Below are 27,172 nucleotides of genomic sequence, written 5' to 3'. Positions count from 1 at the left end.
TCATTAAAATATTTGTGTTAGATAGAAAAAGACAAATTTATTATCAATTATAATGTAAGCGACATGTATCTAACAGGCCAATGATAATCGTTAGTTCCTATCCTATCTATTCGTCATTAAAATATTTGTGTTAGATAGAAAAAGACAAATTTATTATCAATTATAATGTAAGCGACATGTAATACTGCCCTCCTAACCCTATCTCAAAAACAAATGACGTTGAAAATGGAATTTTCAGATAAAGAATGGAAGATATATGTTTGCATTACATTTTTATTTGAGTAAACGCTAATTGGCTTAGCAGGGAGCAGAATAGATCAATAAATAAATAAAATAATAATGTTTTAACAGAGGCTTGCTATTTAGCGCCCATTCGTCAAAACGGCCTGGTTTCAAGTTTAAGAGGCCGGTAACGATTTTAGAGCAGAAATGTGAAATTGATGGATTTGGTCGTTGAAATTGTACACCTTTTGTTACGTAATATCTAAATAGCAAGTATTGGTTTCTATTAGCACGTCTTCTCATCTTGGGTTTTAATAATGAGGTTGCGAGCGTGCGTCACCGGTAATATATGACGAGAGGTGGCAGTTTTTAAAAATTCAGCAAAAAATTATGGTGGTAAATTATACTAAATGATGTATAAGAACAGTTTCAGGAAATGTTGTCGATTGTTTAAGTATCAAAATTACGTTGAAATTAAGTCGATTTTCAGAGACATTGTAACTTGTTTTGAAGTAATTTCTGGAGAAAATTGATTTCGTCTAACTGTCATGTACACTACTTCAAAGTCATAATAACAAAAATGTAGTCTATTAAAGTTGGAGTACAGGATATGTGTAAATTACCATTTTTAACAGTCCAAACTTTACGAAATTTACAAATAAGATCGACAAAACGTCCATCAGAAAAAAAATCATTACTAATTTAGTGAATCTGTTTCCAAAAAAATGATCTGTAAAAGTACAAGATGGACAGACGTGCGAATAGAAACCAGTACTTGTTATTTCTATTAGGTAGCAAAAGGTGTAGAATTTCTTCGACAAAATCTATCAATTTTACATTTTTGCGACTAAAATCGATACCGGCCTCTTAACAATAAATTCTAGTAAAAAGCAAGTTACTTACGCAATGACCCTCCATGAACTGCTGCACCTGCCTCGGCGCTAAGAATCCGGGCACGAGGAAATCCTTCCTCGGACTGAACTGTTCGACCTTCATGCGACCGCCCAGCTTCACCCTTTCCCCGGCGTAGTACAAGTTCCTGTCGAAAATGGCTGCAATCAATATTCACTCCTCCCAAGTACGCCTAAACCTTTCCCTTCCTAACTGTATTAATTAGAAAAAGACGGCGCCTTTCAAACCAATCGGTTGAAGTCGGTTTACATCTAGGGTAATCTCATAAGATACTTCTGTAAAATATGACTTGGTACCTGAGTAAGCCACAGGTGATCCCACTGGATATCGCGATAACATATTATGCAATGAACATTATGAATACTGGTGATAATAGACAATCAATTTGCCTTTTATATTCAACAGCTGTTTTGGTCTAGCTTCGGAATTTCAAGAAGTTTAATCTAAGAAAGAATGAAATCTAAAGGGGCCCGCAGATTACCATTTCGCCTGACGATATCAGCCTGTCAGTTGTTCGGAACTGTCACCTTTTGTGACAGGCTGATATCGTCCGGCGAATTGGTAATCTGTGGGCCCCTTAAGATACTTTCTGTTCACTGGAAATAGTCTAAATTGACCGTGTTGTGGTAGTTCTATAGTCGAACGAGAACTTTGAACATTTTCATTGTACTATACATTGTAGGAGAGGACGGAAAACCGCTAAAAGATGGACGAGTGAGTTTGAGGGCCGACACGTTAGTGGAGGCCCTCAAATAATACGAGTCCATCTTTAGCGTTTCCGGCCGAGGCATGATATAGTGCTTTTCACGACTACTGCGAGGAAATAAGAAAACATTTGCATAACTATAAGTACTAGCCCGCGATTTCTCTGGTAGCAAATTACTAGCCACTGCCTGTGCTGTCTCTTGAATTTCGGTAGGCGTCAGCGTAAGAATATCATTTTCTTCACTGGAAGAACTCATTTTTAGAGCGAGCGTAGATACGTGTTTCTTGTATTTTTTTAGTCAAACACAATTTACACTATCCAATTCAGTAAGTATTTTCCGATCCCGCCTTTTTTACTTTTTTTATCACTTTTAAGAGGCGTTTTTCTGTTGTTTGCTTCAAACCGACTCTAAACTTAGAAGCGTTTTTGCTAAAAAACCACAAACAACTACAAAAGTAAAAAACGCCTTAAGCGTGAATCGAATGAACTGACTGAATGAATTAATGGTTTTGACATTTCTTTTTTTTTAAACAAGACCAATGTCCTATAAATAACCTAACTTTATTTTTGAAGGAAAATGTTGCGCAAAAAAAGACCTCTTATTGATTTCTATGTTTTAAATGATACTCTTTGCTGTAGCGAACCGTCACCAATGACAGATGATGATAACAATGAAACATTGTAGTAGTGGTGGTTCAGGTGCTACAGCTATTGCCTACTTTCCAGCTTGGTTTTAGACCATCTATTGCCACATTTCCGAACAGTGGCGTGAAAAATTATAAGAATCTCACCTGTTACCAATCAATCTGCCTTTAATATTCGTCAACTGTCCCTCGTTCAGCTTCGGGAACTTGTGGTACAAATACAAGCTGGCAGCGAACTTCAAGAAGGAATCTCCTAGGGTTTCCGCCCGTTCCAAGTTGGCCGTGTCGTGAGAGTTGATCGTTGTGAGTGCGAAAAGGACGTCACGCAATTCGGGACCGCGGCCCATTGGCTTTAGGGAGAGCAGCTTGATTTTATCGTTGTATCTGGTGAGAAATTAGTATGGTGAGAATGATATACATATGAGATCCATGACGCCATGTAAGTCATACTGCTGTTATATTTATAGGTTGTCGTGGGCTTGGTTTCCGCAACTCAGCGTCATATTATTGCGCCTATTTTGCGTGGTGGGTTGGCGGCACTATTCTTGCCAACCCAACTCTACCAAGAAGCCTAGCCCTTGACGTTGCCGACTACTTCTGGGAGAGACCCCGGTGGGCCGAGGTGTTGTGCCCGGTATTCTGCCACCCGGTATTCTGTCATACTGCTGTTAAAATATTATGTTTTACCAAACCTGGCGCTAACGCAGGTGGAGTCATACGTCACTTTAAAATGATAGGGTTCGACTTCCTAGATGTTTAGTTTTGTGGTGTGTACAATAAAGAGTTTATGTATACATACATACATGTTTGAGTATTTCTTAGGGTTTAGTCCCTCTATTTCTACTTAAGTGGTGGCGACAAAAGAGGCTCAGATGTATAACGCGGGGAAGCATACCATTCTCCAGAAATGTTCTCTCGTGCGTTGGTAAGGACTGATATGAATTCGACGTGGCATCATATATAGATCTTATATCATAGTAGTACAGACTATATTGCAATGCTTACTTGAGAGGTGGCGGCAAGATGGCCGCTGCCGAAGTATTCAGAACGCGCGGTGGCGAGCGCATAACCGCTAATTGAGACATTTCTTCGCGCGCGTATAGAGGTGCTGATACGAACTCGTCGTAGCATTCTATGTCCATAAGAGTTACTGACGATATGTTGCGCTCTATGTCGATCGGTTCCATTGTTGCCTGTGAGTAGAAATAAAACAAATTGAGTCGTCTAGGACTTATTCTCCTACCTACAGACTACTTAGACTCTAGGTAGCAAAATTGGGATTTGGTTTGGCCAAACCAGTTCTTCGGAGCTACCGTTTCCTTTTTGCGGGCGATACGTAGCCTTTTCCCCTAAAGCCACCAACCGTGGGCCAAAACTAAGCGCTCGCGGGAAGGATTTTGAAGACTGGGTTAGGTTAGATCAAAAGGCGGGTTGCATTATCGCTTAAGGGGCCGGTATATGACGTTTTCGATTTAGACCTCACTTTGTAACCATAATTTGTTCAATAAATGTTTAATAATTGCATTAAATTACACGTAAATTTGTTCACGAAGAAACCGTGTACCGACTCTTCATGCCATTATATTTTTAATTTGCTGTTATTCTCTACAAATCGACACTAAATGTAGCAAAAAATCAAAATATGGAGTTCCGTTTGAGACAGAAGCAAAACAATTTTGTCTTTGACAGTAATTGAATTATTGTATGATTCTGAAAGCTAGATAATTCAGCTACCAATTTATTATCGATTTATATTTTTACTCACAAAGACAACACAGAAATTCAATCACAAATGTAAACTTTCGAACAATTTCCATACATTGACGACATCACTCAAAATTCTTCTTCAAGTCAGATGCCCGTTGGGGCTACACCGGAGCACACGTGTACTTCTTCAAATGAAAATGACAGCTTGAACTACTTGCTTTTGACAATTATATTGACATTAAATCATATACGCACACGAGAAAGTATACCAGTAGATAAATTGTATTTCAAAAATAGGGTACATAAATATCAGCTCGCGTCTCATTTAAATTTGATTTGCTGTTATAATGGTTGAAAACCGCAGTAAACTATCTTAAAACAATACGATTACAGTCGAATTTAAGTATTATGTTCCTTCAAAACTCGCTTAAAATGAAAAAAGTTTAAAGACTCATCTTTACTGATTGGGATCAATTTTTATTATGCTGGTATCATTTTGCGTCAGTTTAAAAACGTATTTGACTTCTGTACGTCAATGAATTTTGATGACAATTGTAATCTTGTATTATATTATAGAACTTTTATCTTAAAATATTGCCTATTAACAGGAAGAGTTATGTAATTCGTATAAGTAATACCTGAAAGTCTTGTACCTAGATCTGTAATACCATGGATTGCGACGAATAAATGATAATGATTATGCCGTTCGTTCCGTCTATATGTATTTGTATAATGCGTGTACGTGCTGTTCTCTGAAAATCTTCAAGAAAAAATAACGGCAAGACCAGCACTAAGTACTAGCGAGTTTTTGCGGCTTTGGAGGCCGAGATGAAGCTTACAGGCCAATAGCGCTCTAGTTATTGTTATGTATACCTATGTATCGAATGTTTTATAAATTACCTTTAAATAGCAATGTTTTATTTCGATTAGGTCTACATTTTGTGCATTTTGCATATCTGAAGTATTTTCGTACTAAACTTGAACCTTTCGTTGAAACTAAATAAAATAATTATTCCAAATGTACAGTCGCCTGCAATTTATGTTACACAACGAAGGCCGCAAAAATATCTGACACGATCTTATTTGTAGAACCATAAGACCATGTCACATATTTTTGCGGCCTTCGAAGAGTAGGTACCGTCATTATCACCAACTTTGCCCGCTTTTTTTTTAAAACGAATTTCTCAAAAAACATCACATCATGTCTTTTTTTGCTCAGCACGTCCATTGTGATCAAACGCATCAGTTTATTTTTTATCGTGTTATTACCTATTTTTTTGCGTTTTAGAGGGCGGGCAAAGATATCCGGGGTTTTCGCCAACATTGCCCACGTCAATTTGGTATTCAAATACAGCTCGTATGATGATGATGTCTAAGGATCACTTAAAGGTTTTGGGCAATCCTACCATTCCCTGTTAATAACTTAGCGATAAGTGTAAAAACTTTAAAATAAATTTGCTGGGCAATGTTGCCTACCCGTTTTTGCCCATTTCCAAATAAGGCTCGCCTAAGCATTTTACAAAGGCTAGGGTTGTCACTTTTGAGAAAATCTGTTACAATAGTTTAATGGCCAAAAATATGATTTTTGTTGTGTTTTTCATTCGTTAACGGGATAAAACATCTAAATAAAGGATAATAAGACAAATTAAATACAGTATTTATATTTATAAACTTATTTTAGTGTACAAACATAACCTTCTTTTACTTGCGAAGTTGGGTAAATTAGATGAAAGTGATAACCCTAATCCGTTTATGGTGGTGGGCAATGTTGGTATGGATGCCAAATTACCGGATTACTTTGCCCACCGCTAAAACTTTTGTGTATTTAGGCCTTTTTAGTTTAAATCTCAATAGACATAATCTATGCTTCATGTGTTATAACTCAAACCCGGAAATATTTGTCAAAGGGTTCTGAATTTTTTCTACTTGCATTCATTATTTATCAATTTTTTGCCCGCCGAAATATACCCTATAGGCTATATTAGACAACTCGCTCAAACTCAAAATTCCCAAGTCAAGTTATGCACAAGTTTGGTATATAGTTTTGTCAGAAATATAACCTATTTTCTACTAAAAATAGCAGGGTGGCCATAACTATTATAATTTTTTCTACATTAACGAATTTGTTTAAAATTGTCGTTTTGGGCAAAGTTTCCCTTTAGGTAAAGTTGGCGCTAATGACGTAACATATTATTGCAGGTGACTGTACATAAATGTTTCGGTGATTTTGAGATTATTTTTCAGGTTAGTTTACTAACAATCAAGTTATGCAGATACCGATTTCGTGAACGTATAAGTAGTAAGGTACCGCTATTGTTTAGCGATACCGATTATTTTTGAAGGTAAAACTATACCGGTTGAAATATAAAGATATTAAAATTACAGCAGGGACAACCATTTTTTATAGGTGTACCTAAACCATCATTGGCCGAGCGTTAGCAAAGGTCTCCGTTTCAGCTTGGGCAAAAATGCTTTTGTATGTTCTCCTTCGCAGATCACATTTCTCAACTGATTCTCGTGAAAATTTGTAAGCAGGTTCGATAGAACTATTCTGTTTCGCTTTATCCGCCAAAATGGAATTGCCACCCTGCTGAAACTTTATTTATTTAAATTCCTATTGAATGGATTTTGCACCTTATGAAAAACCGTATAGAGTAGTAAATAACATTTTACATCTGACTTAATGATATCTTGTTTTATTCGCTTTAATTGTACAAAACGCGTATCTCGACAAAGCAATATTAGGTAGTAAAACAGTCGACAATCAAATGAATTAAATAGGCACGTCACGTGTGACATGAACAGACAAGGAAAGCAAGATTAAATGCATTGTTTCTCTTTCATCTTTCAATGGAACGCTTTTACCCTCAAAGGAGGCTAGTGGTCAATACTAAACTAAAAGTCCAATCTTAAAAAAACATGATGGGTCACTGACCTGTCCCAGTAAAGTGAGGTAGTGTGCGTGAAGTGCGCTTGTGTGTGAAATGGGGTAAATTGACAGAATCTGAAATTTTACCCACCGCTACCGTCGCCTTAAGTGCGTTAAGAGCACTATTTAAAAACATACTCGTACATTTTTAACTGACGCAATAATTACCAGCGGTTTTAACCAACTGTGTCTACGTCTAAAGTGTGTTTAAGCATCTAAAATACGTACATCCCAAGGATATTCCCTGTTTATCTTTTTCTGTTGCAGTTGATACAGGCTTTCCTTCATGGACACGATTGGCCGACGAGGAGCGTTCTCTGGGTCTATGGGGTTATTTATCCTGAAAAATACTAACTAATAAATATGGATTTTGTATATTGTGACTTGTTTAGAGCAAGAGAGCACATGAGTTCTTACACCATTCTGTCTGTGCAAGCGCTGTCACTTCTTACATGTTATTGCCCCTCAAAGAGTTATCCAATAAACTAAGTACCATCTAAGTACGGACATATGTTTTCTGGCTGACAAAAAGTAATTACGTATATTGAAACAGAAAAATAAAGTATGACACAGAATTAAAGAAAGCAGCTTAACGCCCACGCGATGCAAAGAACGTTTTAAAGTCCGTACTATGTTCTAATGTGGAACCCTTTTCGCATGTGGCGCAAAAAAAAGAATATCCCTTATGAAGCATCACTTTCTATACAAAAATACCCTAGTCTATGTTTTGTCAGTTTAAAGTAAGGTTAAATATATCACCTGTCGATGCTGTTGATGGTCGTAGGCTCTTCAACTTGCGCCTGCAGTGATTTCATCGCGACTGGTAGGTTAATCTTTATTGGCTCCCATTCCTCGCCTAAAAATACAAATACCTATTTGTCAATTTTTTTAACAACATGGTTATACGCGGGTAAACAATCAGAACGCTAGTTTTGGGTCTTGCACTAGAGTGAGGAAAATATTATGAATGGCGAATGAATGGTATCGAAATTTTAAATTTTAAAACGTCACTGACAATTTCATGTGTCACAAGCTAACTGCACGTTAGTATCTTACCACGGTGCAATACTATATCTATCAATGAATTAGTATATTTAAATTACCTTGTTGTAAATGGACCCGTCCATATTTAGTGTATTTTGTGATTTCAGCGCGAAGGTCGTACGCAATCAGTAACATGTGAACTCTGAAATAATATACATCAGTAAGGTACTAAATGGGCTATAGCCGCGCGCGTCAGTTGACGTCTATGGTGACCAAAGGGTTAATAGATCTATGGAAACAAAAATGAAATATTTACCTGTGTATAATGCTAGGCAGCATCGTCGCTTTGTACCATAGTACGCCAGGATAGTCGTATTTCATACAGAACTCGGGAATAAATATCTCCGTAAAACTCTTGGGTTTGTCGTCGCCCTGTGAGACTGAGATCAGCTTTTTCTGTTTGTCGGTGAAGGATTTGATGGTGGCCGCTCGGGGTAGAAGGCAGTTCATACGCGTGGTTATGTTGCAAACCTGAAAATATTATAGTACATTGTGCAACAAGGGGGTAAGTGAAATGTTGGAAACGAGGGTGTTAATTCACGACAGCCGCGCAAGAAAAAATAGAAACTATAAAAAATTGCCTGATTTGTTCTAAGGAACGATTTTGGAGATAAAAAGACAGCCTAATATTTTATTTTTGTTTTATTTATTTGGAAAGCCAACAGAAATAAGTGAGCAGGAGATAAGTTTACAGAGACACACTAAGGACATTCACTTATTTCCTTAACAGCTCTCACTAAAAACATGTATAACAGAAATATACTACACTTAACTACTCTTAAGGTACTAAATAAAGTTATTAATTTACTAACAATACATAGATAATTCGTTTTGTATAACTACAATAACAATAATAATTCGTTTTATAAACAAATCTAATACCTTTAAACGAACAATTCTTGTATATGTATTTATATTTTTTTGGGGATCTCAGAAACGGCTATAACGATTTCGATGAAATTTGCTATATGGGGGTTTTCGGGGACGAAAAATCGATCTAGGTCTTATCTCTGGAAAAACGCGCATTTTTTAATAAGTTATACGTTTTCCGAGCAAAGCTCGGTCTCCCAGATATTAATTAATATTTTAATCTCTGTTCGATTGAATAGCAATATAAACTAACCTCAAGCAGCGGCTGGTCCTTGCTGCCAATAATCTCCAGGTTGTATTTCGCTGAGTAGTATTGCTCGTAGGTGTCGTACGACGAGTCGTCGAAAGCGGACTTTGGCGTCATGTACTCTATCACTTTCGATACTATGTACCTAGTAAAATGTAACAGTAAGTTGTAAATTATGCATAGTTTAACTTTAGATATATTTTGGTTTAAAGAACTTTATTGTCTAAGAAATTACAGAAATTTCACTTACAAGACAACTTATAAATAACTTAATGTATAATTTTCTTAGGAACTTACCGGCTAGGCAGGATAACGCCTCTGTACCAGGGTGTCACTACAGAATATTGGTAATCTTCTTGCGTCACTTTCAGCGCTTTTCTATCCTGAAAGGAAAACAAACATGTTACTAAACATATCTATTAGTAGAAAATTTAAGAAATTGCCTCTTTGTATATGTATGCTGAAATTTCTTAAAGACAAAGTAGGTTACGGTAGGTACTATAAAAGTCAAAGACCTCGGGCCCCTTCTTCATCACAGTAACAATTGTCACCTGACTTTCGCCTGAATTTGCCGTATCGTCGTTACGTATCGACCTCCTTAACTATATTTATTTATTTATTTGTTGATATTTAGGACAACAACAGCCGTAAATAAAAGTTTTACATATTTAATGCTTACATAACAGATGGCCAATAACAGTTATCCATTGATTACATTTTACATTTGACGACCGGTCTGGCCTAGTGGGTAGTGACCCTGCCTATGAAGCCGATGGTCCCGGGTTCGAATCCTGGTAAGGGCATTTATTTGTATGATGATACAGATATTTGTTCCTGAGTCATGGTTGTTTTCTATGTATTTAAGTATTTATATATTATATGTATCGTTGTCTGAGTACCCACAACACAAGCCTTCTTGAGCTTACCGTGGGGCTTAGTCAATTTGTGTAAAAATGTCCTATAATATTTATTTATTTATTTATTTTATTTACATAGAATAACGTAAGTAGTATCTAGGTAGTATTTCTGCATGACACTCCAGTCTATGTCATACCGGCGCTGCACTTAACTGGCACCACGAACACGTTGTTGACTGTGCCCTCGTAGATCAGGAACTTTTTATAATTTATAAATATAATAGGTACGATAGGTACGAACCTCGTAAGGTGGCCCTGAAAGGGGTACCGGAGGGATCTCTTTATATTTCTGCATGACACCCCAGTCGATGTCATACCGGCGCTGCACTTAACTGGCACCACGAACAGGTTATTGACTGTGCCCTCGTAGATCAGGAACTTTTTATAATTTATCAATATAATAGGTACGATAGGTACGAACCTCGTAAGGTGGCCCTGAAAGGGGTACCGGAGGGATCTCCTTATATTTCTGCATGACACCCCAGTCTATGTCATAGCCATCGGCGCTGCCTTTAACTGGCACCACGAACAGGTTGTTGACTGTGCCGTCGTAGATCAGGAACTTTTTCGCGATTTCGAGGACTTGATCGAATACGAAAAAGTGGAACCTGAAAAAAAAAACTTTTGATTTCAAGAAAAGTACAATTTATGGCCAATAACTTATCAAAATCTACATTTATACATATAGATTGTTGGCTAAGATAGTGAAAAATTGAACATACAACGATTAATAAACCTACCTTTGGGGTTTGGAACTACAGGAAGTTAAATTATGTTAAATATTGAAGAAATAAATACGACTAAAATAAACATTTTATCACTTTGGCTGAGGTTACATACGCGATCCACGCTTAAAATATGCAACCATTTTATTCACACGGGATGTGCATCAACGAATATTGACGAACCGATCAACGTTAAACAAGATGCGTGAAGCTTTCATCTCATAGAGAACAATTAAACTTTTTCTACAAGCAGAATTTGAAAAACTAAAATCACCTTGCTCAGGTGCATTCCGCATCTGGCTCACCATTGAAAAACGTTCGCTATCTGGTCGCGTGCATTTCGTAGTACGATCACAGATTATATTAGACTGATAATACGTACAAAATTCTTTACCGTCTTTAATTACTGCTCAGAGCAGCCAGGAGTTACGCGATTGAGAGAAATAACACTGGTAGGATGTTTAGCGTGCGTGCTATTCGCATACGGTTCTCTGTTCGCCGCGCTACCCATATAATCTAGAAGCACCTTTTAACAAACTAATTTCTTACCTTTTTATAAGATCCACCATACCACTATTAAGCGGTATGACTGCATAATTCATGTGCACATTCACCATTACATCCCCGACCGCCAGAAACATCGGAAACTGGCATATTTTGGGGATCGCTTCTGGCGTTATGAATCCATAGCCCTCGTCTCTAAGTAAAAGGTCATAGAGTGCGCGCTCGCGAGTTTCTTGGGGTCTTTCGAAACCGATTTTCAGTTTTATTATGTGCAAATAATACTGCTGGCTGTCGGCCATGGATCCGGATAGGTATAATGGGAACTGGAAACCAAAAATTATAATAGAATCAGTAAATAGACCAGAAATAAATCTATAAACGAACATTAAGATCGAGATGTGTTAACATACGCCCTTCTACGCGTAAGACGAAAACTGATAATGATAACAGGTTTTCGTACTTTTTTTGGTTTTCTCTCTATACTCGTACGTCCTAAATTATGCGTTTCTTATCAAAAAGGTAAATATTCAATTTTCACTATACTGGACAAAATGTCCATTTTTGAAGAGCTGCTTAAGGGAAGAGCTCATTAAGTATTAAACCTACAGAGCTGATTCTGGTCTTTGTAGCAATTTTAGTTTACTTTTGTTAACTTATAGACATTTTTGATGAAAGACGCATAGTTTAGTTAGGACTTATATTGAAAAAAACCAATCAACCAATTCTGTATTTCGGTTTAATCGCGTGACTACATCTATCTGGATATTGCCGAATTTTGTCTTCATTTACTTAGTATGATTTTAAGAGTGTTAGACAACTCACCACTTTCTCATGCTTCCGCATTCTCTTCTTAGTCCCTGCCTTATGTGACGCACCTTCGCCGTCATCCTCTTCCTCGTCCCACGGCCAGTTTAAGAAACACGACCTTATGTCCGGGACCTCAAAGTCCACTTTACTGTACAAAAAAAATGGTTCAAATTCATAGCCCCTAACTTTGTAAACATTCTGTCTTAAAAATGTAAAATAACCTACATGACACACGTTTGTTGACTAACGCTGTAATTTTTATCTCTATATAGTATCGAAATTTCTAGAACCAATAATGTATTAATTTATTATACTCTTATATCTGCTGGATCTCTGCGCTATAGACCTCGTGAACGCCTATCGCTAAACAATTTAAAAAAAAAATCTAAAAAACTGAATCGACAAAAATCAAAATTATTATCGAAACTGTTCACGACATTTCACAAGAATCGGTTGAGAAATGCGACTGGTAGCCTCTCCACGAGTTTGACACTGACATAATCGCTAAGGTCTGCGAAAAGAACTTTCTATACATTTCGCTCGCACTAATAATACCTATGCCAGTACGAGCGAGCTCAAGCTGAAACGGCGAATTTTTGCCAGCGCTTTGCGCTCGATTGCTCAATTATAGTGTTTCATTCTTATTTTGTCCCATCTAATTAAAAGCATACTTAAGAAAACAAAGCAATTGTAAGGTTTACCGCAAATCACTGAAAACACGATGGAAAAAGTCATTAGAACTATCTTGAAGGTTCAACGGATTATCGACTGTATAAATAATATATTACAAAATATTGTCTTCGGTTACCGCGATAGTTACTCATGAAATAAAACTACAGAAACTGCTTATATCGACTAGTTAGCCTTAAAATTTATAGTTTATGATTCATTATTTTTGTATGTGGGTTTAGCACATTGCTATTTTGATAGAGGTATAAATATATATTTTTCCTCCGTCACCCGTTGACCACGAACGCTGTAAAGTGTTCGAAAAGTCGGGATGTATGATAAATTCATTACACGCGATATAATCCGTTTCCATAGTTTTATTTCAATAGATAACAAGTCAAATATTAGATAAAGGCGGAACGAGTCGAATAATAGACAAAACAAAACATTATAGGCACCCATAATTTCGAGGAAGCATGGTCACTCGGTCTAGTTCGCCCTCCTGGTGCAGTCTTATGCAGGCATTGAGCGCTGCCGACCGCTTAGCTGTCTTCAGGTTGTGGTAGGGTTTGCCCTATAAGAAATATGCAAAAAAAGATGAAATAAATACAGGGTTATATCCGCGAAAATCGAAGTTCGCAAATTGCGGGCATCTTTCTCTGTCACTCTAATTACTCTAAGTAAACTTCTATGAAATTATGACGTAAAAATAACACTTGCACTGCGTGTGCTATCAAAATCGCTGCAGACTTTTCTTGGTCTAACTTTATAAATCTGAAATAAATATCTGTTTTTTTTATAGTTTACCTTAATTGGTTCTTTGACAGGGCAAGCTATGGGCATGATGATAGTGACAACTATTCCCGCATAATGACCCATACGGTCGGAAACTGACTCCTTAATCCACATGGGGGTTATCGTGGTGAACTGGTCATGGGGTAGGCAGGAACAGTAGCGGTTCAGCAAGCTTATAGCACCTACTGCATGGAGACAACCTGTACATGTAAAAATATATAATTTAATTAATACCATGAACAAAGAAACAAAGACTTTTCAGTTGAAATATTCGTCGCTGGAAAGCAATAATGCTGTAACCCGCAATACAAATGTAGTTCGGGTTAATGCATTATTGCTTTCCATCGACGAATTATGGCGTTGCTCGGTGCTTTAAATTTTGCTATTTCTGAGTTGAACGTTAGCACTTCAACATCTCTGTATATTTAAAAATAGATACAAAATGGTCAGGTCAATATACTCGTACTTGTTAAAGCATACCGCTTGTAAGTTGACAGGCCCCCTAGCCTCAATAACAAGTATCACAATAATTCATACTCGTAATATACCTTATTCTCTGGTCCATCTGACATGTGCATATTGGATGATTAACCAAGACTTAGTAAAAGCTATCGAGGTGACATACCTTAAAAAGCCATACCCTAAAACAAATTATAATTTGCTTGTAGGTGCTTCTTTTAACCCATTCAGCGCTAATCACGACACGATTCCGTTTTGCCTCTACGAAGCATTTTCGCTGCATATCGGGAAACCCATGTTATTGGCTACGACCGTAGCTCAGCGGTGAATGTGTTAACTTACTTCCATAAGGATTGTTGTACTGGGGAATGTCATCCTCGTCATACATGGTTTGTATGGAAGATTCTGAAGGAGCTTCTCTGGTATCCGAGGATCCTACGAGTAACTGCAAACATACACTATTATTAAAGGTAATAAAGTACAAAATAAAGTATAGTAAAGTGTGTGTTGGCTAGATTGATACAATCAAAAGTAAAATACAGTATGTCTCCTACCATGAGGCTTTAAATGTAGGGCCCGATTCTACTCGCGAAATCGATCTACTTTTACTATGGGACCAACCCAGAAAAAACGCGATAACATTTTTAGTTTTTCCATAGAAAACATCGACATCTAATCAGCCAAAATGTATGAAAAAGCCTAAGTATTTTCGCGATTTCGGGGTTGGTCCTATAATAAAAGTAGCTCAGAGTAGCGAGTAGAATCGAGCTCTGAATTTAATTTAAAGCCCCATGATGGGAGACAACCTTTATAAACTATATTTATTTTAAAAAGTACAAGGCTTTGCTAAATCAGAATACCTTTTGAATGTATTTCTCAGTTTGCATGAAGCTATGGTATTTATTCATAAATTTCTCTCGGTCGCCAGAGTTCACTAGTAAAACGAAGCTGGAATCTGCACTCCTTGCTCGACCTGTAAATTTGATACAACTATACTTAACCTCTCGTGTGCCGTGATTATTTTTTTCTAATATTTTCCTCGTATGCGGATCCGCGCTCGGCATACGAGGGCTTAAGAGCAATGGAAAAGTTGGCATTTTGAAAAATTTCATATCAAGTGACCCTTTTCATGTGTTTTAGACACCTGTAAACTGAACAAGTCGACAGTAACGCTCCATTTAGACGGTCATAGGACCCTCCCTAGATAAGAGACCCTCTAAATGGCTTAAACATTGTCTATAGTTACTTATCATAGTATAGTTGTGTTATAGTGATAATCATCGGTGTACCTTTGCTTTGGATATAAGAGCGATATTCCAATGGCGCATCGAAACGCAGTACCAACAGGCACTGGGGAATATCCACGCCTTCCTCAATTACACTCGTTGCTATCAAACAGTTGAGTTCCCTGAAACAGAATTCGTATAAGAGATTATCACAGTTTCGTTTAACAAGAGAACAAAATAAGATACCGAATCTTTATAATCCATTGACGCCAACATCACTTCGGCTGAAAGCCGTGCCCCAAACGCTTAAAAGTCAAATGATGAATGAGTTAACGATCAAATTCTAGCTTATGTTACGCTATGGTACAGCAGCTGTACTGTAATAAGGCGAAAAATGTTAAGCGTATCGTTGATGTCGACTGTACATAATTGATGATAGACAGCCGGGCTAGCACATGACTGGCGCAACAGTATATCGCGGCGAGAGGGTAGTCTATCTACCGCGAGATACTGTCGCGCCAATCATGTGCTAGGCCTACTGATACCGCTAAAAGAAACATTGAGAAAACTTACTTATTCCGAAACATGAGCAATGCTTTATGACTAGCCTTCTTGACATACGCTTGTTCCCTAGTGCTCTTATACGGGTCGATGTTGAAACCGACCAAGAAATCATGTTTTAGAAAGCTGAACTCCTCCGGATTTGCTTCTTTCACATCTTTGAGGAGGTTGTAGAGGATTTTGGCCGTGAATCGCTGTTGTGTGAAGATTATTCCCGAGAGCGGGTCGTTCGACATGTTTTTTCTTCTTATAACTGAAAATTGGTAAAAATACCTATACATAATAGAGTCTGGCTACTGAAATATTACACAAATGTTTGGCGGGAAATTCAAAAAATCTTGGGCTGGTCACACTTTGTGTAGTAGGAATTATAGTTTTGATACCAGAAAATATTTTTGATTTTCTGTGCACACGTAAGGTACCTAAGGATATAAGTTAAATATACGTTGACGTGCACTCAAAGTCAGCTCACATAATTTCTACCACTATGTAACGTACAGTCAGCAGCAGAAGTCGCTATACACTCCAGGTGCTCAGAGAGGTAAACGTTTAAACTGTCAAAAAGTTGTTGACTGTCATGGTAGTATTTACTTGTGAGCGCTCAATGTGTCACAAATATCTTAACAGTCGCTATTCATTAATTTCTACACTTACAACAAGTCATTGATACCTTAGCTGTCAAAAAACCACTGGTATCTAAGCGGTCAACGTGTCAAATATATCTGAACAATATGGAAAAAGATACGTTTAAAGCATACAAGTATGGTCGAATATTGAATGAAAAATAGCCATGCCAATTTCAGGTAAAGCGTTTTGACAATCATCGAAAGCAGTACAATCTTGTCATCACATACATCTAATATCTCACGTTTTGCTCTACAACCATTTGACAGGGGCCCCTCGGTCAACTTACTGCAAACTATTTCTTTTAGCAGAATCGTCAAAACGAATGACACATAGCGAAAGCTAACTGAAGCCGAATTTAGAGGCAATTGTCAAGGCACGTTGTGGTCTCAGTAACAGGCGTTTGCTTTTCAAAGCAGAGACCGCGGGTTCAAATCTCAGTCGCACGCACCTAGAGATTACAACTTTTTTTTTGGGTTTCATTTCTATTATTAATTTGTGTCTTCTGGTTTTATGTTAATTTCGCATTAGTTTATAAATTTTTGAAGATATGTCACATGTAGCGTATGTACGACTTTCTAACAGGTCTGAACCCGCAGTGGGCGTTCCTTAGATTACTCCTGTGCGGAATGCCATTTGATGTTTACTGCTAGATTGTACTAACAATAAGTTCAAAGATATATACAGGGTGAAAGGGTGAAATTTAATTCACTGGCCAAATTGAAACACCCGAAAGAACTCGAAAAAATATTAAACACGCGTTTTTTCTTTTAATACCGCTCAGTACATTTTTTTCGAAATAACTCATCATCAAGTTGTCCTAAAAACCTCGTACGTTATACACCGACAACTACCCACTACACCCGCTTCTCTCTTATCAGTTAAGGTCATTGACACCCCGCCCCTCCCGCTGTTTGCAATCGCGTCACCAATTATGAACCCTATTGCAGCGAGATAAGACGCTTACCTACATAAGTTGCTATTTTTTCCTTCATACTTTAACGGGCTTAGAACCGTCAAAATGCAAAGGCAACCCATTTTTAATCTAAAATGTTATTTCAGACTAATGATTATTAACAAAACGTCCGTGGCTTAAAAACAATGAGTAAAAACTAGGTCAGGAATCTTTGCATTCAGGCGTATTTAAAAAATTGAATCAACTTATGTACATTTGATTAAAAATCGATGCAATCAACGAAAGTCCCACGAGATGGTACTTACTCTTGGATTCAATCCTTGCCTGCGAAGGCGTGGAACTGATTCCATTTCGTATAATCTTTGTGCACCACGTAAACACTCACCACTTAATAAATAACACCGTACCAACATCGAAAACATTTTTTTAAACCTTAGTACGCGCGCGATTATTATTTTAAGGTTGGCGAGTGACGAGTGACTAATCATTTATGCTTACCGTTATGTTTACCGCTAGCGCGGAATGGTTTAGACTACCCTCGAAATTGATAAACCTGCCTACCATCGCCAACACTAACTGGGTGGACCCTATTGCAACGATTATAAGGTTTAGTGAAGGACAGATAAGGGTTTTGCTGATGTTGTTGTTAAAACTTACTATTAGGTTTGTTTACATTTGTGGTAATAGGGTGACCACGACTCGTGGAAAATATTTAAAAATTGAAAAATGAAAATTAAAAAAAATGTACTCTTTTTTTTTGCTAAATAGATTCCTTAAATGTAACCTAGTGCCGGGAATGAATATGGCCAGTGATTTAAATTTCACCCTGTATAACTCCGTATAGGTACTCTATCCTCTCTGCTAAGTTGTAAAAACAAAATTCGTCATTCCTATGGTCAACAGCATATTACGTATATTCATGGCAGTGATGTTTTTATCGCATACATCTATAGAGGAGGCACCGTTCTTGCGGATCATGAGTCCAACCAACAAAATAAAGAGAGGAGTTATAGTTGGATATGTTTAACACATTTACTGCCCGTGTTCGTCACGTGGGGCTACGGCTAGCCTCTATTAGAAAGCCATAAGGTTTACATGTCAGATTGGGACAGTGAACGTGTTACGTTTCAATTCAATTATTTTCTCCTTCGTTCTTTGATCGATTCGGAGCATCGTATTTTAGTACTATACAGGATGGCCCATTTAGATCGGTCAGTAAGGGAAAATCTAAAACTATAAGACATACACCGATCTCTTCTTAGGAACCATCATCAAGAAAAACTGCATTCATACATTAAAAAAAAAATTATGTAAAATGTATTGAAAAAAATGGTGGTCTTTTCGAAAACTTACTAAAATAAATTAAAGGATATGAAAACAATGCATTTTATTCATTTCAGACAACATGTTTCATAGTAACATTTACTGCTTAAGACCTACACTATCGATATCTAAATAGAAATAGTCTTAGTTTGATTTTTCAAAACGTTCGGGGTTGGATTCCCGAGCTGAGTACATTTTTTTCTAAATGTATGAATGCAGTTTTTCTTGTTACTAAAATCGATGACATGGTTCCCAAGAAGAGATCGGTGTATATCTTCGAGCAACACGGAAGGGAGGCGGCATTCGCACTATTTCCCCTCTGCCGAGGTACAAGATTAGCGCGTCAATCTAATCTAGCGCGGGTAATAAAACTAGTTGCACTTGGATTTTTCACTAGACCGAGTCCAGACGCGCGCGCGAACACTGCTGCACAAAAATGGCTGTTTGCTCGGTTTTTTGTTATAAAAAGAGGTCGGGGACATCAAATTTACAAAAAGAAAGTGTTACATTTCACATGTAATATTTTTTTTTACTTTCTTTTTTTATCTGATCATGGGGGATGGTGACGTCGACGAGCACGGTCCGGCGCTGCGATCGATCTATCAGCACGATGTCGGGCTTATTGGCTACAATAGTCCGGTCAGTGATGATAGATCGATCCCAATAGAGCGAGGCACGACGGGCAAGCTGCTGGTGAATAATTCTGGCTACGAGATTATGTCTGTGCAAGTACTCGCCGTTAGCAAGATGAGAACAACCGGAGATAATATGCCTGAGTGACTCTCCGGGACGGCGGCATGCCCGACAAATGTCGACCGTACCGTCCTTGAGGATATATCTCCGGTAGTTATTCGTCATGATAACTTCGTCCGCAAGGGTGTCCCAGGTTCGAATCCTGGTAAGGGCATTTATTTGTGTGTTCATCATCATCATCATCACACAAATAAATGCCCATATCGTCGGCTGAGAATACGTTTGTGCCATATCCATTTTTGAGAAAATTGTTTTTTAATGATTCCTAAAATACCAAAAAATATATGCTATAATTGACACTAATCGGTTTTTGAAAAAAAAAACATTTTTGAAAAATGTTGAGCCATATCCGCAATTTACTATAGGAATAGGATAATTACACTCTGTCAACAGAAAATTATCACAAAAGTGTGACATATCCACAACTTTTGCGTCATGTCATACATTATACGTTTAACATTTACTCATCAATACGGATATGGCAAAAATAAAAATGCTTTTATTTCATGATTACCACTGTATTCACAATATTTGTTTGGTACTATAAATAGTAAACATATATGCCTAAATGATATATATACGTTCAATATTTCCTAAATGTAAAACTTTCCGAAAAATATTTTCTTTTTGCTTCTTTTCGCTCTCCTGCAAACCATGTAAACGTATGGCACAAACGTATTGTCACCCGACGACATACACATATATACAAGCCCTGTTAAGGGCATTTATTTGTGTGATGATGATGATGAACACACAAATAAATGCCTGAACCTGGGACCTCCTGCTTCATAGGCAGGGTCACTATCGACTAGGCTAGGAGGCTGTTTCATTGATAGATTCATAGATCACAATTTGTAATAATAAAAAAAAAATACTAAAACTAAATATTTTCGATATTAATTTCTTCGGGTTAGATATGAGGATATTGGGTATTACTTGAGGTATATTTTACAAAAAATAATTCTACGGTTTCGTATCTGGAGGAGCCCAAACTTGGTATGTCTTGAAAATTATTTTTATTTTAATTGAATGCAAGTGACGGAAATATAATAATGTGATATATTTTTAGAACCGGCTCAATGCCCTTTCATTTAGTACCACACACGATAGGTTTCTGAACAATTTTTATTTCCATACAAAAAAAGATGACGTCATAACTCCTTTCCGTTTGTTTTTTTTTTGGTGCTACGGGTCAAATTCATTCAAATGGCCTAATGATTAATCGTGCCGGTTTTTCATACCTTTAACACCATTTGCAGCTGATTCCCGAATTTCAGGCTGTACCGTTATCACTAAAATAAAAAACCGATCATTCTCGTAGAACCTACTTATTTATTGTCTAAGTTTGACACTTGACGATAAAATACTTCTTTAAGACAGGAGGTGTCAATTCGTAGCTGCTACAGTATTTTGTTTAAAGTTAAACAGATAAAATGTTGATGCTTAGATACTATTGAAATAACAACTGCTTAGCAACTGGTGGCACCCTGGCTGCTGACGTACGTGATTGGCAGTGCGTGTAGGTATTAATGACAGCAGCTTGAATTTGAGTGCTTAGTTACCACTGAAGTTCTAACCGTTATTGTCATTGTGATTAAATAAGGGTGTATGTGTTAAAGGAAAACTCAGAAGTGAAGATATATGTGACGAACTGAAAGCCTACGTGAAAATGACAACTTAGATGTCCTTATTTTTGTGACGATCGAAGTTTATATGTTTTCTTGGACACCTTGCCCGCTTAGGTATATCTGCTGCTGACTGTACAGCCAACGATAAACACATAATATATGTTAACACGCTAAAAGCTGTGGTAGCCGAGTGGATATGAAGTCCGACTAAAAGCTGTGGTAGCCGAGTGGATATGAAGTCCGACTTTCAATCCGGAGGTCGCGGGTTCAAATCCTGGCTCGTACCATTGAGTTTTTCGGAACTTATGTACGAAATATCATTTGATATTTACCACTAGCTTTTCGGTGAAGGAAAACATCGTGAGGAAACCTGCATACATCTGCGAAGAAATTCAAAAGGTGTATGTGAAGTCCCCAATCCGCATTGGGCTAGCGTGGGGACTATAGCCCAAGCCCTCTCGCGCATGAGAGGAGGCCTGTGCCCAGCAGTGGGCGTATATAGGCTGAAATGATGATGATGATATGTTAACACTTTCTCACCATATACCATTGTAACAAGGCGAAAAATGAAATGTGGTGTAAATAAGACCTAGCTCGATAATACCGTAATATTAATCCATCACCAAAAAAAATACATAAGTACTATGCCAAATATGCTAAATGCTAAGTATCAAAATATTTATAGTGCACCAACCTCCTGATTTGTTTAAATTTTTTTTAGTAGTTATAAACATTGCAGTTTTTCGTTATACAACGCTACACGTCGACTGCGCACATTGTCGTAATTATTTACCAGCATAAATAATAGTTTGCGAACCTCACTCAGTATAGACATTATTAATATTATTTACAAGAAACCCCTTATAAACCGCAAACAATGTGAATGAATGACATACATTGACAACTGACTTTTAGCTTTTTTTTAAATCATAGACAATTGGTGATACAACAACGAAATATCTGTCAACAATTTTTGGCTAGCCAGACTCTAAGAACTGAGATTCGCCTGTTTCATGCACGAAATATGTCTCACTATGTAACTCAAACGTCCGACTGTTTTTCTTAGGTATGAAGATTTTCTAAGGTTACATAATGTGGCTTTCCACCACAGAAGGGTCCTTACCCAAGTAACACACAAGCAGGATAATAGAGTAAAATTATCATCTTATTCAAATTAAGATTGCATAAATTTTGTGTATAAGCGGTGGAAATTACTAAATTCGGAATAAGAAAATATGTGGGGCTAAATGCTGAATAAATTTTGCATAGTATCGGTTTTGCATATTAAAGCTGAATAATACTTATTTCTTACACAGTTAGTCAGACATTATTCAGCTTAAAGCATTTGTGGTTACTAAAAGCTGCATAATAGCAGCATTAGCAGCAATTAGCTGTATATATTTTGTGTCGTGAGATATTAAGCAGACAATATTAAGAAAAATGTGATAGTGTCCTGTCGATTTTGAACGGACTGTTTTTAGGTTTCAAGTGGGTCTACTCATACCCATCCCACACTATACTCGTACTCATACCTAAACAATACTGCCCATACCAAACTATACTTGTACTCATACCCGTGATACCCGCTACTAATATACCCGCACCTTCGCACCTATACCATATTCATATTCATACCATACTCGTAACCACACCATACTCATACTATACACATCTTCGTACTCACTTCGTACATCTTTGCGTATACCTTTACCTACTACATATTTGTCGGAACTGATAACGGAAAAAGTTACTGTGTAGTCTGCCGTGCCCCCAGATTTATCATATAACTTAAATATTATATCGCGTTTATAATATTAGTAGGAAGTAGGATTGAATATTGCCCGTGTTACATACCTATAATGTTTCTCATCAAACTAGTGAGGATCTATGTGGTTTTTACCATTTGTGTATAGAACCCTAATATGCTTTAAGATTGCGAAAACAATTACTATTATACTGATGTTATTCAAAACTTGTTGTTCTAAAACCATTATTATCTAACATGTAGCTTAGTAACGCGAATAATGTGAATGCCTATTCAGAAATTTAGCACATAATAGCTGTGGCAGCAGCTTATATTCAGCACAGTCGGACGCCATTACGGTTGCTCATATTCTAACCTCTAAAATTAAATAGAAATTTAAAATGAACGGAAAAACCCATTTATATTCATTTATAAAACTAGTTTTATCGTAGCATAACTTGTTAAAGTACATTTTCTATCACTAAAACATCTAAACACCGCAAAAAAATTACAAATTTAAAAGTGGAGTACTACATTTTCTATATTTACTTTCTAAACTGTGCATTATTTACGCGGCGCTTTAAAATTTTAAATAAAATGTATATATATATTAACAGTAAAGTCGCATGCGCAATGAAATTGATGTTATGTAAACATCAAATCAATATATGCGTAATGTCCTCCTTATTTTGTATTCACTTCAGACACTACACTTTGACACGAGTTCACAAATTAAAATGGAAGACAAATCATACACAAATAGCTGAATATATTTTCTGTAACAATGCACTTTTGAACCAAAAGCTGCATAACGTGTGACTAACTGAGTCATTCTATACAAAGCTGGATAACTTTGGTTTAAAAGCGGTATAGTAGCTTTTGACAGCCTCTATACAAGTGTTATTCAGCGATTCAATGTGTGGGCACACACTTATACAGCTATTACATTACTGTTATTCAGTAATAAGCGGCGTGGGCTAGCCCACTTTGCGCCCAAACCTTCTATATAACGTCTGTATAAGCGCTTATACAGACGTTATACAGCTACCTTATTCAGCATACAGTACGGAATGCTCTATTATTCAAACAATATTCAGCTACTTTTGTGTTACTTGGGTATGCTTCAAGTGAATTAAGGACGTTTTCATCTGATATTCTGATTGACACGTCCTTGATGCAGATGAAGCATAAGGACCATTTTCTAATGGAAAGCCACATATTATCAGGATATGGATGGGTTATACACAAATTTAGGTTCCAATTTGTGTTTCCAGTTCCCTAAAGTTAAGAACATTGTAACTTTTGATACAGGCCATAACTACTTCGAGAGCTGTTATGGAATTTATGGGTGAAATAAATTTCAACCAGAAATCAAAAGATTTTCTACAGTACATATGGTGCTACTTTACCGCACTAGTGCGATAATTAGCACATTACGCGACTATTTAGAAAATTTAAATTGCCATATGTCCTGTAAAACGTTGTACGATACATGTGAGAATAGGTAATTCTCTAATCGTAATGTACTATTACATGTATGATGCGGGTATTTTACCTCCAGGCTTGTTATATAAATCGGGGTTAAATTCTTTCAGCACATTTAGCAGCTGTATAATCTGATCTGAAGAATGTTTGATAATTTTCTCATACCCTTCTTCTTTTGACATAGACAGCAGTAATATCATTCTTGCCCTGTAAAAGAAAAAGTATTCTTAAAAATTTGAAGACGATTTGGACTTATCAATTTAATTAAAACCAAAAATATTTCTTTGCTAATCCGCGAAAAGATAACGTGCTAGTCAATCAGTGCTAACCCGTTATACTAATAACCGTTATATTAATATGGGTTTCCGCAAAGTAACGCCTGATTCTATTCACTACCTACTTATCAATTTGTTAATGTTTTGATCTTGTTATGATATGACTCATATAACCCTGACGCGATCCGATGCACCAATAATTGCACTCACTTACACCAATATTTGTTAAATAAAAATCGGCATTCGGCCTCCTTGCCCCTTAAATCCTATGAGGACCGTGCCAGGCGTGGTTCACTCCGCGATTTCGTCGCTTTGCTACAGGTAGCTAAAAGTACATCCGTTCCTCACCAATTTTGGTGGCTAGCCATAAGCCGCGCGTGGCGCTGTCGCCACCTAGCGGCCATATCTGTCCTGATCGTAACAGACGCGTTTTGTTAGAGAGTGAGTCTTCTGTATCTAGTACTATTATTTATTCTGTGACCGTACACGTTGGAAGGTCTCGTCATCACCTTGTGAACTAAATCGGAAACTGTAATATGTAAAGTAAAATGTAAAGTTTACATTAACACTTCACACCAAGCGGTTACTGCCCCCTACAGTTCATCCACGCTATATTTCAGCTCATAATCGTAAGGTTTGTGACAGCTGTCTACTGTAAGCTGTACGGAACAACTTACTGCTTTGAAGTTATAAATTGTACTGCAAATCAAAAGTTGCTGAACACAGAGCCCACTCAAATCGTAATTTAGTTTATAGTCATGCTTGTTATGAAAAAAAAGCTGCACTTTAGGAGGAAAACAAGCCGCTTTGCACGATGATAGTGGAGACCCATTAAAACATTTTTTTTCGAAGAACCAGTAATTTCGTACTTTAGGAGCCGAGGTGAAGCGAGGTCTCTTAAAAACAGAAAAAAAAATCTACAAGTTTCACGGATCATCCGATTTCGTTAAATTTGGTGTCGATTGTAAGAAAATGACTTGCTTCATCGTAAAAAAAATTAAAACAAAATATGTCAGTACAAAAATAATGTAAAAAAAAATTAAAACCTATTTTTTCCTTTTACACTTTATTTTTGCAAATAGTGTGTTCCATATAGGAATAAGTCTACAAAAAAGCACTAAATGATAAAATTAAACATATTTATTATCGTATACTGAAAACCACATCAAAATCGGCTAAGCAGTTTAAGAGATCCATGTTTCAGAACTTGGCCTAATTTTATTTATTTATTTTATAGACCAAGAAGCACGTAAATCATAGGAAATTTTAAGTATCTTGTGGGTATTTCCTTTATCTATTTTAAAAATGTGTATATATTCACAAAAAAACCGGCCAAGTGCGAGTCGGACTCGCGCACGAAAGGTTCCGTACCATTACGCAAAAAACGGCAAAAAAATTGCGTTTGTTGTATGGGAGCCCCACTTAAATATTTATTTTAGTCTGTTTTTAGTATTTATTATTATAGCGGCAACAGAAATACATCATCTGTGAAAATTTCAACTGCCTAGCTATCACGGTTCATGAAATACAGCCTGGTGTTTACCAGTTCTGTTCATTTGGACAGACGGACGTACAGACGGACAGCGGAGTTTTAGTCCCGTTTTTAACCTTTGGGTACGGAATCCTGAAAAGGTCTATTCGCCGTCATTCGTACTTGGCTCACATGGTACGCTGCATGCAAGGTATGTTTGTGAAGTGCAGCTTGAGTTGAGGGAAGGTTAGTTACAAATTTGTTCTTTACTGTAAAAAACCGTTCAGTGCTCTGCATGTGCGTCATACAATTTAATGAAATGGTTTCTAGGGGAACAAATAAGCTTATAAAGGCAGGTACTTCAGGATGCTACTGGACGCTGGACATCCGACAGGCGTGTTGGAGTATCAGGGCCTAAATATACAACTGCTTCCGTGAGCGCGAAAACACAGCCTCATTTGGGATGCGACGTGTGTAAGCACACTTGCCCTTGTGTGAGGACACCTCAGGCACAGATTAATAAATAGTTACTACGTAACAGATACTTCATTCCCAAAGAAAAGCGAAAATACCTACGCTATAATAGCCTACAAAACCTTAATAATAATACCTGCTGCTCAGGACAAGAAGAAATGTACCATAAGTACGCGCACAAAGAGTCGAGACTGTGTTGACCGCCGTGCGAGTCACGTGCTAACGCGTCATCGTAAGAATGCGCTAGGGTTGTAGGCATCTACCTATGATGATTATTGTAATAAAACGAATGTTGCGGATCAACCATATTTTTTATTAGTCAATCAAATATGTTTTAGTTTTATATAATGATTTATAATTTTTTCCCTTCTCGGAATTCTCTGTTATTAAATTTTATAGTTGTAAATATCCTAAATCGCGTAAATAATTTTAATAAATACTCAGGAGCAAAGCAACGTAAAATCAACGGTTTTTAAAATTTGTAATACGGTGCTACCGGCCGGTTAATTATTACGTCGTCAAAATTATTTAAAAA

The 27,172-nt window shown here is 37.1% G+C and overlaps 1 protein-coding gene across 1 annotated transcript in view; it reads right to left on the bottom strand.

Moving 5' to 3' along the window:
- The window catches only part of LOC134794285 (endoribonuclease Dicer-like), a 90,004-nt gene that overhangs the window by 50,418 nt on the left and 12,414 nt on the right, over positions 1–27,172 (bottom strand). The window contains exons 8-26 of the mRNA XM_063766041.1: positions 24,488–24,624; positions 15,957–16,197; positions 15,447–15,565; positions 15,018–15,130; positions 14,500–14,602; positions 13,711–13,898; positions 13,362–13,477; positions 12,250–12,382; positions 11,473–11,750; positions 10,620–10,806; positions 9,579–9,664; positions 9,288–9,426; positions 8,421–8,635; positions 8,224–8,306; positions 7,880–7,976; positions 7,349–7,460; positions 3,490–3,677; positions 2,632–2,868; positions 1,126–1,261 (exon numbers count right to left, since the gene is read on the bottom strand). Coding sequence (XP_063622111.1) covers positions 1,126–1,261; positions 2,632–2,868; positions 3,490–3,677; positions 7,349–7,460; positions 7,880–7,976; positions 8,224–8,306; positions 8,421–8,635; positions 9,288–9,426; positions 9,579–9,664; positions 10,620–10,806; positions 11,473–11,750; positions 12,250–12,382; positions 13,362–13,477; positions 13,711–13,898; positions 14,500–14,602; positions 15,018–15,130; positions 15,447–15,565; positions 15,957–16,197; positions 24,488–24,624 — 2,908 coding nt within the window. The remainder of the gene's footprint in view (positions 1–1,125; positions 1,262–2,631; positions 2,869–3,489; positions 3,678–7,348; positions 7,461–7,879; positions 7,977–8,223; positions 8,307–8,420; positions 8,636–9,287; positions 9,427–9,578; positions 9,665–10,619; positions 10,807–11,472; positions 11,751–12,249; positions 12,383–13,361; positions 13,478–13,710; positions 13,899–14,499; positions 14,603–15,017; positions 15,131–15,446; positions 15,566–15,956; positions 16,198–24,487; positions 24,625–27,172) is intronic.

The sequence above is a fragment of the Cydia splendana genome, chromosome 10 (genome assembly GCF_910591565.1).
Source record: "Cydia splendana chromosome 10, ilCydSple1.2, whole genome shotgun sequence".
NCBI classification, from domain to species: domain Eukaryota; kingdom Metazoa; phylum Arthropoda; class Insecta; order Lepidoptera; family Tortricidae; genus Cydia; species Cydia splendana.
This window is presented reverse-complemented; position numbering and strand designations above follow the sequence as displayed.